The sequence below is a fragment of the Gopherus evgoodei genome, chromosome 2 (genome assembly GCF_007399415.2).
Source record: "Gopherus evgoodei ecotype Sinaloan lineage chromosome 2, rGopEvg1_v1.p, whole genome shotgun sequence".
NCBI classification, from domain to species: Eukaryota; Metazoa; Chordata; order Testudines; family Testudinidae; genus Gopherus; species Gopherus evgoodei.
This window is the reverse complement of record NC_044323.1, coordinates 52,000,449-52,014,227: the sequence shown is the minus strand read 5'-3', so window position 1 is coordinate 52,014,227 and position 13,779 is coordinate 52,000,449. Positions and strand designations below refer to the sequence as shown.

The 13,779-nt window shown below is 39.4% G+C and overlaps 1 protein-coding gene across 5 annotated transcripts in view; it reads right to left on the bottom strand.

The window, feature by feature from the left end:
- Positions 1-13,567, bottom strand: part of PHF14 (PHD finger protein 14) — a 285,535-nt gene extending 271,968 nt beyond the window's left edge. For all 5 annotated transcript variants that reach the window (XM_030550666.1, XM_030550667.1, XM_030550668.1 and 2 more), the window contains exons 1-3: positions 13,374-13,567; positions 12,722-12,832; positions 320-984 (exon numbers count right to left, since the gene is read on the bottom strand). In XM_030550666.1, the coding sequence (XP_030406526.1) occupies positions 320-984; positions 12,722-12,832; position 13,374 (777 nt within the window). In that variant the 5' untranslated portion in view covers positions 13,375-13,567. The remainder of the gene's footprint in view (positions 1-319; positions 985-12,721; positions 12,833-13,373) is intronic.
- Positions 13,568-13,779: the final 212 nt, after the last annotated feature.

Below are 13,779 nucleotides of genomic sequence, written 5' to 3'. Positions count from 1 at the left end.
AACTGTTCATTAGCAGAAGTTAGTTTGCACTCTGGACGTACTTGCTATGAAGGTGATCCAAAGGCCATTGAAGCCAATGGAAAGACTCCCACTAATTTAAATGGGTGTTGATTGGCCTTTATGACCCAAACAAATTTATTTCACTTGCCATACCCATTCAGCATAGTTCTGGAGGTTTTTTAATTATTAAAAAAAAAAAAAAAACCACCGTAAATGGGATTCCAGTCAGTTTAACTTCAATGAGTAATTTAAAAAGAATAGCACTGCAGACTACTTTCCATTTTTCAACAGACATATTATAGAAAGTTGGTTGCTCTACCTCATTACTCTTGCTCTGTGAAAGAGCCAGGCTATCATTTGTCAGCTCCTCATCATCAGCACTATTCCTGCTAAGAACTTTATTTTTCTTTTTCTTGGATCCACCATCACTAGCAGTGCTGCTGTTATCCTCATTGCCTTCCTCATCATTGTCATCCTCATCGCTACCACTTCCATCATCTTCATCCTCCTCATTATCTCCATCACTTCCCTCTTTCCGCAGTGCAGTTTTTCCCTTCTTCTTCCCAGCAGTAGGTCGCCAGTCGTTGTCATCCTCACTGTCATAATCATCCATTTCATTTAGTTCTTCCATTGATACAAAATCCAGCAGAGGTCGGTTCCTACGCAAATTCCACTTTTTTGGTTCACTTGTTTGCTCATCAGCAGCAGCAGCAGCATCAGATTCAGTTGCTTTTTCTTTCTCCTTTTCTTTTTTCTTTTTTGGCTTCTCATCTTCTTCCTCCTGTTCCTTTTTTTCAGTCTTAATCACCTCTTTCTCTGTTGTAAGCATCGTTTCTCCAGCAGAAGTTTTTGGTTGCTGTTCTTCCTCTACTTTCACTTCTTCTGCCAATTCTTCCTCCAAGACATTTTCTTCTGATTCACTACAGGAACCTTCACCACTGTCCTTTGATGCATCTTCACTCCCACGACCGCTTCCTTCAGAATCTGTTGAGCATATGAAAATTTAAAAAATGTGTTCCAACACAAATGTACCCAAAAAACCCAAAAGCTGTTGAAGTAACAAATTGTTAAAATTACAGAATGATGAATGTTCCTCCCTTATTAGGCATCCAACTTATGTTGCAGTTGGTGTCCAAATATCGTTACTGCAAGTAGCACTACTCAGAATCTGTTGAATGAGTGCATTTTGAAATGAAGAAAAAAAAGAGTTAAGATATATTAAATGACACATAGTTAAATTCCCCTTTGCATCACATCTCATATTACCAATAGGCAGCAGTATGGGATAGATATAGTCGACATTTGATATTATAAAGCATGAATAATTGTACTTGTTTTAAAATCTTAGTAGTTAGTTCCTAAACCTTGAAAATGAAAGCTAAAATAGATACTCAATACAAATCACGCCATTTAAAGATTACTAAGGTTACAAAATTAAGTATTCAAAAGTCAAGAAGTGCCAAAGTTGAGTTTGCTCATAAAAACTTAACTCTGCAACTTGGTATATACGCAGAGTAAGAATTTTTAATTTCACCATCACTTAATATTTTTACCCTACAAGAGCTCTGCCTCATTCAGTGCATAGTTTGGACAATGGGCAAGTTTGAACTGGATGTCACCCCATTATCATTCTTCAGTTACTGATCCTTTGTCTCATTCACTACACTAATCCAATTTGCACAATGGATAAGGCAGAGGTTATGGACTTCTGCCTCATTCTCTATTCAGTATGCAAATAAGTGAGGTTGGAGTTCTGTTGGGAAAGAAGGAGAGCATGTAAAAATATAATTGAAGATTATTATGATGCATTTGCACAAAAAGGTTGAAAGATGCAGGGACACTTCCTGACTTGAGTGTTTCTCTTAGTAACCAACATTCTTTTACAAGTTTTCATTTTCAATATTTATTTTAAGTTAAGAGAAATGAAGAATAAACGATCTTATTCAGAGCAATTTACTAGAAAACAGTAGAAAGTTCTGTTCTGCATGATACATGCACTCAATGAGGCAAAGGCTTCTGTGGTGTGCATATTATTCAATGAAGTATGGATTGAGATTTTCCAGATCTACCACCAAATTGTACCAGTCACCTCCAACAAGTGCCAATAAATAAATAAATAACCTTATCATGTATCTTTTGAGCCACACATTACAGAGAATTGTTTTACCAGCACCTAAAAAAAATGCCTCTGCCCTTAATCATCTTACTTACCAGGCAATAGCAATTAATGCATTTTATTTCAATCCCTGCACACACCTTCATAGCCATATACAGCTGAATAGACAGTGGAACTAGCATGGTTCTGTATGGTGGAGACAGGATGCAGAGAGTCCCATACAAATACCATGTCGCTAAGCCCTATGGGATTACATCCATGAATGTAAGGATGTGATGGTAAAGAGTGACACCAGGTGCTAAATTTCTTAAAGGACCAATTTCTTACAATAAATGTTAATTAATTTAGAAGTTAACACATTTTAAGAGTAAAAGGCTTATGACCAAATGTCACGTCTTATGGTAAGCCAGCGAAAGTAGGCTCACGATACCAGGAGAGGAGTGTCTGGCACCATTTTGGAGAGTTCCTTTAATTGATCTTTCCTCGCTCTTGATCCCTCCAAGACTTATTCACATGCTTAAAGTTAAGATCAGAGAAAAGTCTTTCCAGAATCCAAGTATAAGCATGCTGAGTACACAGCAAGTGTCCTGAATTGAACACGTGGTGAGGACATGACCACCACGTACAACTTCAGATATTCTGAGTTCTTCCCTTAGGGAGACAATAGCCTCCATGACCAGGGGAAAACAAAAGAGACTGTCATCACCAATACAGTACCACAAAGTCCCAAGGTCACAAAAGCAATTTTTTTAAGTTAACTATGCTGAAGCTGATCAAGTCCCATGGCCAAGGCTGCACTAAACTGTGCCTGCATTTGATTATGAAAATCACATTTTTCAAAATTACTGCAAGAAAGTCCCAGTCAAAACATTATTCTTAGATAAATGTAGATATAACTGCACTAGGAAGCAGAGTCTTGTCCTTTTATAAAGCTTTTTTTATTCTAAATATGATATGATTAAAACTTTTTTAAAAAATTAAACGTGTTATACAACTGCTTAAAATAATTGCTAAACAACTAATTTTGAACTTTAAGAATCAAAAGTAAAAACTCATAGTTGAAAAGCAAAGCATCTGACTGCCAAAAAAATACATACAACTAATGGGATACATTTTTTAATCTCTTTTCTCTGTACAATTTGTCAAATATTCTTTAAATTTGGAAAAAACACATTATTTATACAGCAATGGTTGACATAGCACTATCAGGAAAAAAGTTGTTTTTTTTTAAATCAGAAAGCCTAATGGAGCTTTTCTAGTTCTTTACAATCCTTCATTCTTGCAACTTGTCCCTGTTTCCACATTCCCTGTCAGCTAACCACCTCTATTCAGTCTCAAGTCCAGTCACAAAAACTGGAAAAAGCAGTATATAAACCAAATACCTCAGAGAAACTATAGTATACCATAGGCCATTTCAGCCATTTCACCTAAATACAAAAGGTAAATTGCTTTTTTTTTAAAAGGACAGTTTAAAAATATCTTAAAGAATAATCAGCTACAAAACCCGTCATTTTGGTGGTTTCATGCAGGATAAGAATTCTTCTCCAGTTTCAATGTATGAAAAAGAAGGAACTTTAAAATCATTGTAACTTAAGTTCTATTAGCAGATTCCTGTTTATTTTCTGGCTATCAGATAAAGCTACATACCATAATTGTGCATATTGGATAGAATAGTGGCTAAATCAATCTTAAATACCAAAAAAGAATAGAATAGAATTGATATTATGTAATGTTCCAAACATTTGATTTTAGACTGAATCTAATGTCAATTTAACTTGCAGCCATAATTTTATGCACTTATTTGTATTGTATGAAGGTTTGACTAAGCATTTCAAAATATTACAGATCTGAGCCATACACTTCAATTAAAACATTCTTGCTACCAGAAGAGACAAAGTAATGTATATAAAGACAAAGATCACTAGATAAAATAGTTTAAGATATGATTGTATTGATCAGAGGCAGTACTTTGTCTTCCAATGCCTATGAGTGAAGCATTTAAGCAACTTTATCAAATGCAGGTGTGGATTTGAGAAGGCTACCAAAAAAGGAGTTGCGAATGACTGGCTTGCAGACACACAACTGGAGTTTGTAAGTTTGTCAGATGCTATAAACTGAAGTGTTATGGCTAGTCAGCATGAGGATGAAAAGAGTCTAAGGACAACCTAGTTACTAATGATGTAGTAAGTGGGCAGGCTTACCTCTGAGCCAGCACTCAATAAGTGACCCAGGATCCAGCACAGTGGCTCTCTCTTTATTCATGACTGTTCAGAGCCCAACCGAATAAGGTACCAATTTTGGTTGGGGTCTTTGGGTGATATCATAATGTCAAGTATCAGAAGGGTAGCCGTGTTAGTCTGGATCTGTAAAAGCAGCAAAAAGTCCATCCGACGAAGTGGGTATTCACCCACGAAAGCTCATGTTCCAATACGTCTGTTAGTCTATAAGGTGCCACAGGAATCTAATGTCAAGTGTTTATTAATAAATAATAATGGCAAGAAAACATCATGCAGCTTGTGGCATAACAGGAAATTTAAAAAAAAAGTTAAGAGTAAAAAGGTCTGAGTACTTTACCCCTGCTGTCATATATTTCAAAATCCATCTTGCCTACTTAAGATTTCTCTTTAATGTTTTCCATTGAAACTACAATGTTCTTCACCCCACTTATTATGCAGCAATGTGGATGCAAATGGATGCAGAGTTCATCCCTCAAAAGTGAATACATATCCACATGGGCTATAAAGTGCTTTGAGAGCTCTAGGTTAAAAAGATGCTATATACACAAGTTATACGGGGAACAAATAGATACTCTAGTCCAGGCATCAAGAATCCTTAGGATGCATCTATTTAATGTTAAAGAGAAGAGTACACTATAGCTGCTTTTCAAAGCAAACTCTCAAAGCCCTGATCTTTACTGTACATTGCTGGATTGCAAAACTTCAGTTGAAGGCATAAAACTTTGCATCATGGGGTACACACAAGGTACAAACTTGAATGTTCTGAAATCACAGACTTGAATGTTTGTCTCTTGTAACTTAAAAAAAAAAAAAAAAGAGCCAAACCAATTATTTTTTTTAATTATTCTAAAACCAGACCATGTAATGCCAATCTTCAGCCAAGAATAAGTTTTTTAATTATCTGTAATAAATGAGTAATACATACAACTATAATGATACTAAGGAGCACTGCTTAGAAATAATATGTGAGAAGGCGTAAGAAAGTTACTTTTTTCATTGAAAATAACCATGCAAATGCAACACTAAGGTTGAGAACTAGTGTCATGTCTAGACTGGGGAAGTTTCTGAATTCCAAAAAAAAGTCCAGCTGAATGGATGTTAAAACCAGTGGGATCCTTAAAGGAGATAAGTCATCAACTGCTTCCATCACTTTACCATTGTGTTGGTTACATTTTATGAAAAGCCTAAAAACAGGATTAACTGACTCTGTTATAAAAATGGGTCTACCCATGGAAACCTTGTCCACACTAGGGTTACCACTGGAACCGGTAAGTAATTTGTTCTTTTATTTTGGAAGTTCCCTTACCACATACAAGACACCAGAGGAACAGAATCCAGAAGATTTGAGAGTTAAGATATCTATTTAAACAGTTGAGTCCAATCTTGCAAACCCTTGCTATAGCACATACTTCCATTGATTTCAGTGCGACAACGAGCACGATTAAAGGTTTGCAGTATCTTAGCATCTCATACAACTACACAGATTGTTAAGATCTATAACTTCACATACATAGATGCAACATGGCTGACTGAGGGGAACCCAACTTTTTAATTTCTTTACTTCAATGCATTTAAATCCTCATATTTGATGTTTAGTTAATCTTTCTCCTCTGGAACTTCTTAGGTTTTTACCAAAAAATTTAGTAATTTCAAATAGCTGTTTCTGTGTGTATCTGAACAGTGACATATCCAAATACATGCATTACTCCCTATTTGTTGAGTAAGCCACATGTACTGGCATTTATTTGAAAATGTAATCATATTGCACAATATAATAAGGTTATTCTCCACTACTTTTAGTCATTTGGTTATTGACATTTGTAAGGAATCCATTCCAAACAAAAAGTTCAGCCACAGAATTCTAAATCCAAAGAGTACTTAGACTTAAAGAGATATAGGCCATGATCCTGCAACATACTGTACATCAGGGATCGGCGCCCTGGCAGGCCGTGTGCCGAAGGTTAAGCACCCTGGCAGGCCGGGCCTGTTTGTTTACCTGACGCATCAGCAGGTTCAGCCGATCACAGCTCCCTCTGGCTGTGGTTCACCGCTCCAGGCCAATGAGGGCTATGGGAAGTGGCGCAGGGCGAGGGGTGTGCTGGCCGCCACCTTCCACATCCCCCATTGGCTTGGAGCGACGAACCACAGCCAGAGGGAGCTGTGATTGGCCGAACCTGCGGACGCAGCAGGTAAACTGACCCGGCACACTAGGGTTTTTACCTGGCGAGCCGTGTGCCTAAGGTTGCCGATCCCTGCTGTACATAGACAAACCTCTGGATCCACATGGAGCAGCACGGAATTCAATAGGGTTCCACATGAACACAAGGATCTGCCCATTATGAATTGCAGATTCAACAATGTTGTAAACTAAAGGAAAAATCTTCTTTTCAATGAATAATAGGGTATTGTTTGTGAGGCAAACTCTGGACATGTTGCAGAGTCCTTTTACCCTTATAGTTCAGTTCTTCCATCAAAAATATTAACCCAGCCAAGCATAGCTTTAATTTAAAATCATATATCAACTACATTCAACACAGCACAGATCTGCTCTTTCCACCATACAATTATTGTCAAATTAGTATGAAACACAGGAAGCAATCTAAACATTTATATTCTCAGAAATGCTCCCAGTTCCACATGCAGAGCCAGATAGGCAGGCAGAGCTTCAGAGTTTCAATGCATGGATGAGATGATGGTGCAGAGGAAGGGGTTCAGATTCATTCGGAACTGGGGAAACTTTTGGGATGGGGGAAGTCTATATAGGAGAGATGGGCTCTACCTAAACCAAAGTGGAACCAGACTGCTGGCACTTAACATTAAAAAGGTTGCAGAGCAGTTTTTAAACTAGGAGATGGAGGAAAGCCGACTGCTGCAGAAAAGCACTTGGATTGGACAGAGACTTCTCTTAGAGGAGAGTCTATTGACAGAGATTCTCTAGGTCATAGTCAGGAGCAGAGGATGGAAGAGGATAATGTAAGGGCCAGATCAGATGAGAAACATTCACATAAAGAATCTGACATATCAGAAAAGAGCAGACAAACAGACAGTGACTAGTATTTAAAGTGCTTGTACACAAATGCTAGAAGTCCAAATAATAAAATGGGTGAACTAGAGTGCCTTGTGATAAAAGAGGATATTGATATGGTAGGCATTACAGAAACCTGGTGGACTGAGGACAATGGGACACAATCATTCTGGCGTACAAAATATATCAGAAGGACATAGCAAGTCACGCGGGGAGGAATGGCACTATATGTGAAAGAAAATGTAGAATCAAATGAAGTAAAAATCTTAAGTGAATCCACAGGTTCCATAGAATCTCTATGGATAGTAATGTCATGCTCTAATAAGAATATAACATTAGGGATCTATTATCGACTACCTGACCAGGATAGCAATAGTGATGATGAAATGCTAAGGGAAATTAGAGAGGCTATCAAAATTAATAACTCAATAATAGTGGGAGGATTTCAATTATCCCCATATTGAAACATGTGAACATGTCACCTCAGGACAAAATGCAGAGACAAAATTTCTTGATACTTTAAATGACTGCTTCTTGGAGCAGGTGATACTGGAATCCACAAGGGAAGAGGCAACTCTCAATTTAGTCCTCAGTGGAGCGCAGGAGCTGGTCCAAGAGATAACTATAACAGGACCACTTGGAAATAGTGACCATAGTATAACAACATTTAATATCCCTGTGGTGGGAAGAACATCTCAACAGCCCTACACTGTGACATTTAATTTCAAAAAAGGGGAACTATGCAAAAATGAGGGAGTTAAACAAACAGACATTAAAAGGTTCAGTGACTAAAGTGAAATCCCTGCAAGCTGCATGGACACTTTTTAAAGACACCATAATAGAGGCCCAACTTAAATGTATACCCCAAATTAAGAAACATGGTAAAAGAATTTAAAAAAAGCCACCATGGCTTAACCATGTAAAAGAAGCAGTGAGAGATAAAAAGGCATCTTTTAAAAAGTGGAAGTCAAACCCTAGTGAGGTAGATAGAAAGGAGCATAAACACTGCCAAATTAAGTGTAAAAACGTAATAAAAAAAGCCAAAGAGGAGTTTGAACAACAGCTAGGCAAAAACTCAAAAGGTAATAACAAAAAAAATTTTAAGTCCATCAGAAGCAGGAAGCCTGCTAAATAACCAATGGGGCCCCTGGATGATCGAGATACAAAAGGAGCGCTTAAAGACAATAAAGTCATTGTGGAGAAACTAAATGGAATCTTCGCTTCAGTCTTCATGGCTGAGGATGTTAGGGAGATTCCCAAACCTGAGCTGGCTTTTGTAGGTAACAAATCTGAGGAACTGTCACAGATTGAAGTGTCACTAGAGGAGATTTTGGAATTGATAAACTTAACATTAACAAGTCACCGGGACAAGATGGCATTCACCCAAGAGTTCTGAAAGAACTCAAATGTGAAGTTGCGGAACCTGTCCTTAAAATTGGCTTTTGTACCCAGTGACTGGAAGACAGCTAATGTAACGCCAATATTTAAAAAAGGGCTCTAGAGATAATACCAGCAATTACAGACCGATAAGTCTAACATCAGTACCGGGCAAATTATTTGAAACACTAGTAAAGAATAAAATTGTCAGACACATAGAAGAACATAAATTGTTGGGCAAAAGTCAACATGGTTTCTGTAAAGAGAAATCATGTCTTACTAATCTATTAGAGTTCCTTGAAGGGGTCAACAAACGTGGACAAGGGGGATCCAGTGGACACAGTGTACTTAGATTTCCAGAAAGCCTTTGACAAGGTCCCTCACCAAAGGCTCTTATGTAAATTAAGCTGTCATGGGATAAAAGGAAGGTCCTTTCATGGATTGAGAACTGGTTAAAAGACAGGAAACAAAGGGTAGGAATAAATGGTAAATTCTCAGAATGGAGAGGTGTAACTAGTGGTGTTCCCCAAAGGTCAGTCCTAGGACCAATCCTATGCAACTTACTCATAAATGATCTGGAGACAGAGGTAAAAAAGTAAAGTGGCACAGTTTGCGGATGATACTAAACCACCCAAGATAGTTAAGATCAAAGCAGACTGTGGAGAACTTCAGAAAGATCTCACAAAACTAAGTGACTGGGCAACAAAATGGCACATGAAATTTAATGTGGATAAATGTAAAGTAATGCACATTGGAAAAAATAAACCCAACTATATATACGACAAGTGCTAATTTAGCTACAACGAATTGGGGAAAAGATCTTGGAGTCATCATGGATAGTTCTCTGAAGATGTCCACACAGTGTGCAGAGGCAGTCAAAAAAGCAAACAGAATGTTAGGAATCATTAAAAAGGGGATAGAGAATAAGACAGAGAATATATTATTGCCCTTATATAAATCAATGGTACACTCACATGTTGAATACTGTGTACAGATGCGGTCTCCTCAGCTCAAAAAAGATATACTGGCACTAGAAAAGGTTCAGAGAAGGGCAACTAAAGTTATTAGGGGTTTGGAACAGGTCTCATATGAGGAGAGATTAAAGATGCCAGGACTTTTCAGCTTGGAAAAGAGGAGACTAAGAAGGGATGTGACAGAGGTATATAAAATTATGAGTGACATGGAGAAAGTAGCTAAGGAAGAGTTATTTACTTATTCCCATAATACAAGAATTAGGGGCCACCAAATGAAATTAATGGGCAGCAGGTTTAAAACAAATAAAAGCAAGTTCTTCTTCACACAGTGCACAGTCAACTTGTGGAACTCCTTGCCTGAGGAGGTTATGAAGGCTGGGACTATAACAGCATTTAAAAGAGAACTGGATAAATTCACAGAGGTTAAGTCCATAAATGGCTATTAGCCAGGATAGGTAAGGAATGGTGTCCCTAGCCTCTGTCTGTCAGAGGGTGGAGATAGATGGCAGGAGACAGATCATTTGATCATTACCTGTTAGGTTCACTCCCTCTGGGGCACCTGGTATTGGCCACTGTCAGTAGACAGGATACTGGGCTAGACGGACCTTTGGTCTGACCCAGTGTGGCCGTTCTTATTGTACTAAAAATCAACACAAAAGGGATAGAAGGGATTGAGGAAGTGACAAGCTTTTCCTCTCAAAACATTCAGAACTGTACTTCAAATACTTCTTTTCTTTTCAAAATTTCAAAGAGTAAGCACTCCCAATTGAAGTTATATATACCAAGTCTGAAATTTTAAAGCAAGGCTATTTGAATGATCTGAGCACAAAAAAAGTCCAAGTATTTTAAGAGTAGAACAAGCAAGTTTCTTTTATTGTCAGAGATCACAAACAGCCTTGGCTTCTACGTTGCATCTTGAGAGAATTCCCACTCGCACTCCTTAGATTGGAGTAGAGATTTAAACATTTGTAACTATTCAGGACCCAGACTGAGTCTCCATAACTGCACAACATCCATAGTTCAATGCACCTTTAATACAAGTGGAGTCTTTAGGTTCCAATACAAAATAATAATTTAAGTACGAATTTTTACTTCTGAATTTATTTTTTCACTGAATCTGAGAAAGTTATATAATATACTCCTATTTTCTCTCTCTACACCTCTTTCCCAATCATCTAGAACATTTTGATCCTCACACTACCCTTGTATGTCCCAGACTCCCTTTCCCAAGTACCCAGCTTTTGCTGCTGCACCAGTATAAATGCCACTTATGCTATTGCACCAGAGTAAAAGTGACTAGCCTGCCACTGTCAATATAATTAGTTTCACTCAACTCCTTCTAGAGCAGTTCTATCCGCAAGATGAAAAGCCCTTAATTCCAAAGAAGCGTACAGTGAAAATTAACAAGATGTAGATCAGTTTCATTCTGGTACTACTGCAATTCTCTCCTACAAGAAGACAATCCCCAGGGGAATCTTTAAAATTGGGACTAAAGTTGAGGAAGGGAGGCTGGGGGAAAATAGAGCATACCTGCAATCCCTATCAGTTTAAACAGCTATGCTCGACAAGGATCCATTAGGAATTACTGAATTCATTAATATGGGACAGCTTACCAAGAGATGTGGTAGAAATTACAAGTCACTAGGCTTAATGCAAGAATTACTAGGTGAAGTTCTTTGGCCTGTGTGACGCAAGAAGTCAGACAAACTGAGTGTTAATAGGGCTCCCTTTAGGCCTTAAACCTCGTTTTATTTCTATATATGATTCAATGACTTGCATATAGCTAGTCTATTTATCTACATGGTCCTGCCACTTTTACCCTCTTCCTCCCACCTCCAGCCTCCATTTATTTATTACATCAGTTATTGTGTTGAGGCTTCTTTTAGGCTTCAAGAGAGATTCCATGCAGATACAAGGGTCTTTGCATATTTATTAGACTACAGAAACAGGGCTTTAGACTGCAAAACTTTTGAGGCAGGGACTATCTTGTGAGTTCATACAGCTCCCAATACTGATTCGGTTGAGTCCTCTGGTGCTACTGTAATATAAACAAATAAATCTAAATTGATTTTTTTTTCCTCCCAAGTTTTTTACTTTTTGGCAGGGACCAGGCTTGGAAAAAAAGCTATCCAGAAAAAATAAGCTCTTGCTTTTGAGAATAAAGAGGTGCTGTTAAGGAAATTACTGTTTAACATTAATATGTTAGTCCAACATTATAAATAATAGGTATTTCCATAACTTTTTTTGTTAGACAAAAGCCAGAACTACACATACAGTGCTGCAGTGGTGCAGCTGTAGTGATGCAGCTGCGCTGCTACAGTGCCTCTTGTGAAGACGCTATGCCAATGGGAGACAGCTCTCCGGTTGGCATTAAAAAAAAACAAAAACAAAAACAAAAACCTCTACATAGCAGAAACTATGTTGCCAGGAAAGGCAGAAGCTCTTCCGCCAACATAGCACTGTGCACATGAACTTGTTAGTGTAACTCATGTCAACCAGCAGGGAGGTTTGTTCATACCCCTGAGCAATATAAGTTATTCTGACATAGACTGTACTGTAGACATGCTCCTAGTTTTTATTTAGGCTAACAACTAAAACACTTGTGCACAGAAAATACTTCTTGTTCCTGCTGGTCCTTGTTTGATCTTCAAGGGGAATGTTTTGAAAGCAACTAATGCTTAATTATCAGTTTTCAATCTATTTTTATTTTAAAAAAATACTTTTTAAAGTTGTACCAAGCATTAGGTATTTCACAGAGATAAGGATTACAAGTTAACCAATCAGATTGCTGGGCTTCAGGTGCCAACATTCCAACAGGTTTATATCCTATACAGAAACACAATGTACAATTTCAATGTGTAGCCTACTGATTTATCAATACCACTCTTTCTCCCATTCCAGATATGAGCTGAGAAACCAAAAGCCATAATTTCTCATAAAAATAATGGAAACAAAATCATTTTGAATTAGGGAGATGAAGGCAAATGTTTACCTGAGGCATCTCCAACCTTAAAATCACTGTCATCTGAGCTATCATAATCTAAAGCTTCCAGCAGTGAAGCTGCCAAAGGCTTCACTTGTCTCCTCTTCGAACTGCGATCCACTGTAGAAAGGAAAGAATTTCATTATTATATGATAATAATGAAAATCAACATTATATTAAGCATAAGCCATTTAGATTATACAGATACTGGTGGCAGGAACTGCCTATGTTGTACGGTTTAAAGCTCAGTCAGCACACAATCATCACATGGCATGAGATACAACAGCACCCACCTACAGCCAGGGATCTGAAATACTCCTGGGAGGGAGGGAGGGGAAACATGAGACATGAAGGTTTGGGGGTAATACATCTTTTGTTGGGGCATCCGCGGCCTCTTGGAAATGATAGCTCGTTGGTACTAATAGGCATTGGATAAGGACGGCCCGGGGGCGGGGGCAGGGAGAGGCTAAGGGGGATCGCTAATGCCTCCCACCGGGAGGTGCGGGGGGCAGGCAAGGCCTCGCACTGTGGGGGGGGGGGGGTGCGAGAGGCAGACGCCTATTCGCCCGGGGGATGCCCAATGCTAGCCCAGGGGATGCCCGGGCAGGCGAGGCGGGGAGGAGCGGGGGCTCCCGGGGAGGCGGCGGGGACAGTCACTTACTAAAGCCGGCGGCGGGACAAGGAGGCGAAGGGCGGCCTCGGGCGGCGGCGGCAGACGCGCCGGTCCCCTTCCCACCCCTCAGGCTCCTCAGCGCAAGTCCCCAGGACTGGCGAGTCCGGGCCGGTAACCCAGACAATGGGCACAGCCGCAAGCCGCGACCCGGATGCAGATCCCGGCCCCAGAGTAGGGCAGGGTTTGCGCCTCCGACTCGCCCGAGTGAGCATGCGCAGAACGCCCGCACAGGCGCATTAGGGGACTTTGAAGCTGTTCAAGCTTCCATGATGCCCCTACCCTTCCGCAGTCCGGTATCTCAGCTGGGAGCTGCTGTGCCTGCCGCTAACTCCGCAAGGGAGCAGGAGCGGGGTGAGGCGTGAGGGACTGACTGTGTGTGCAGGGTTTGAAGGGG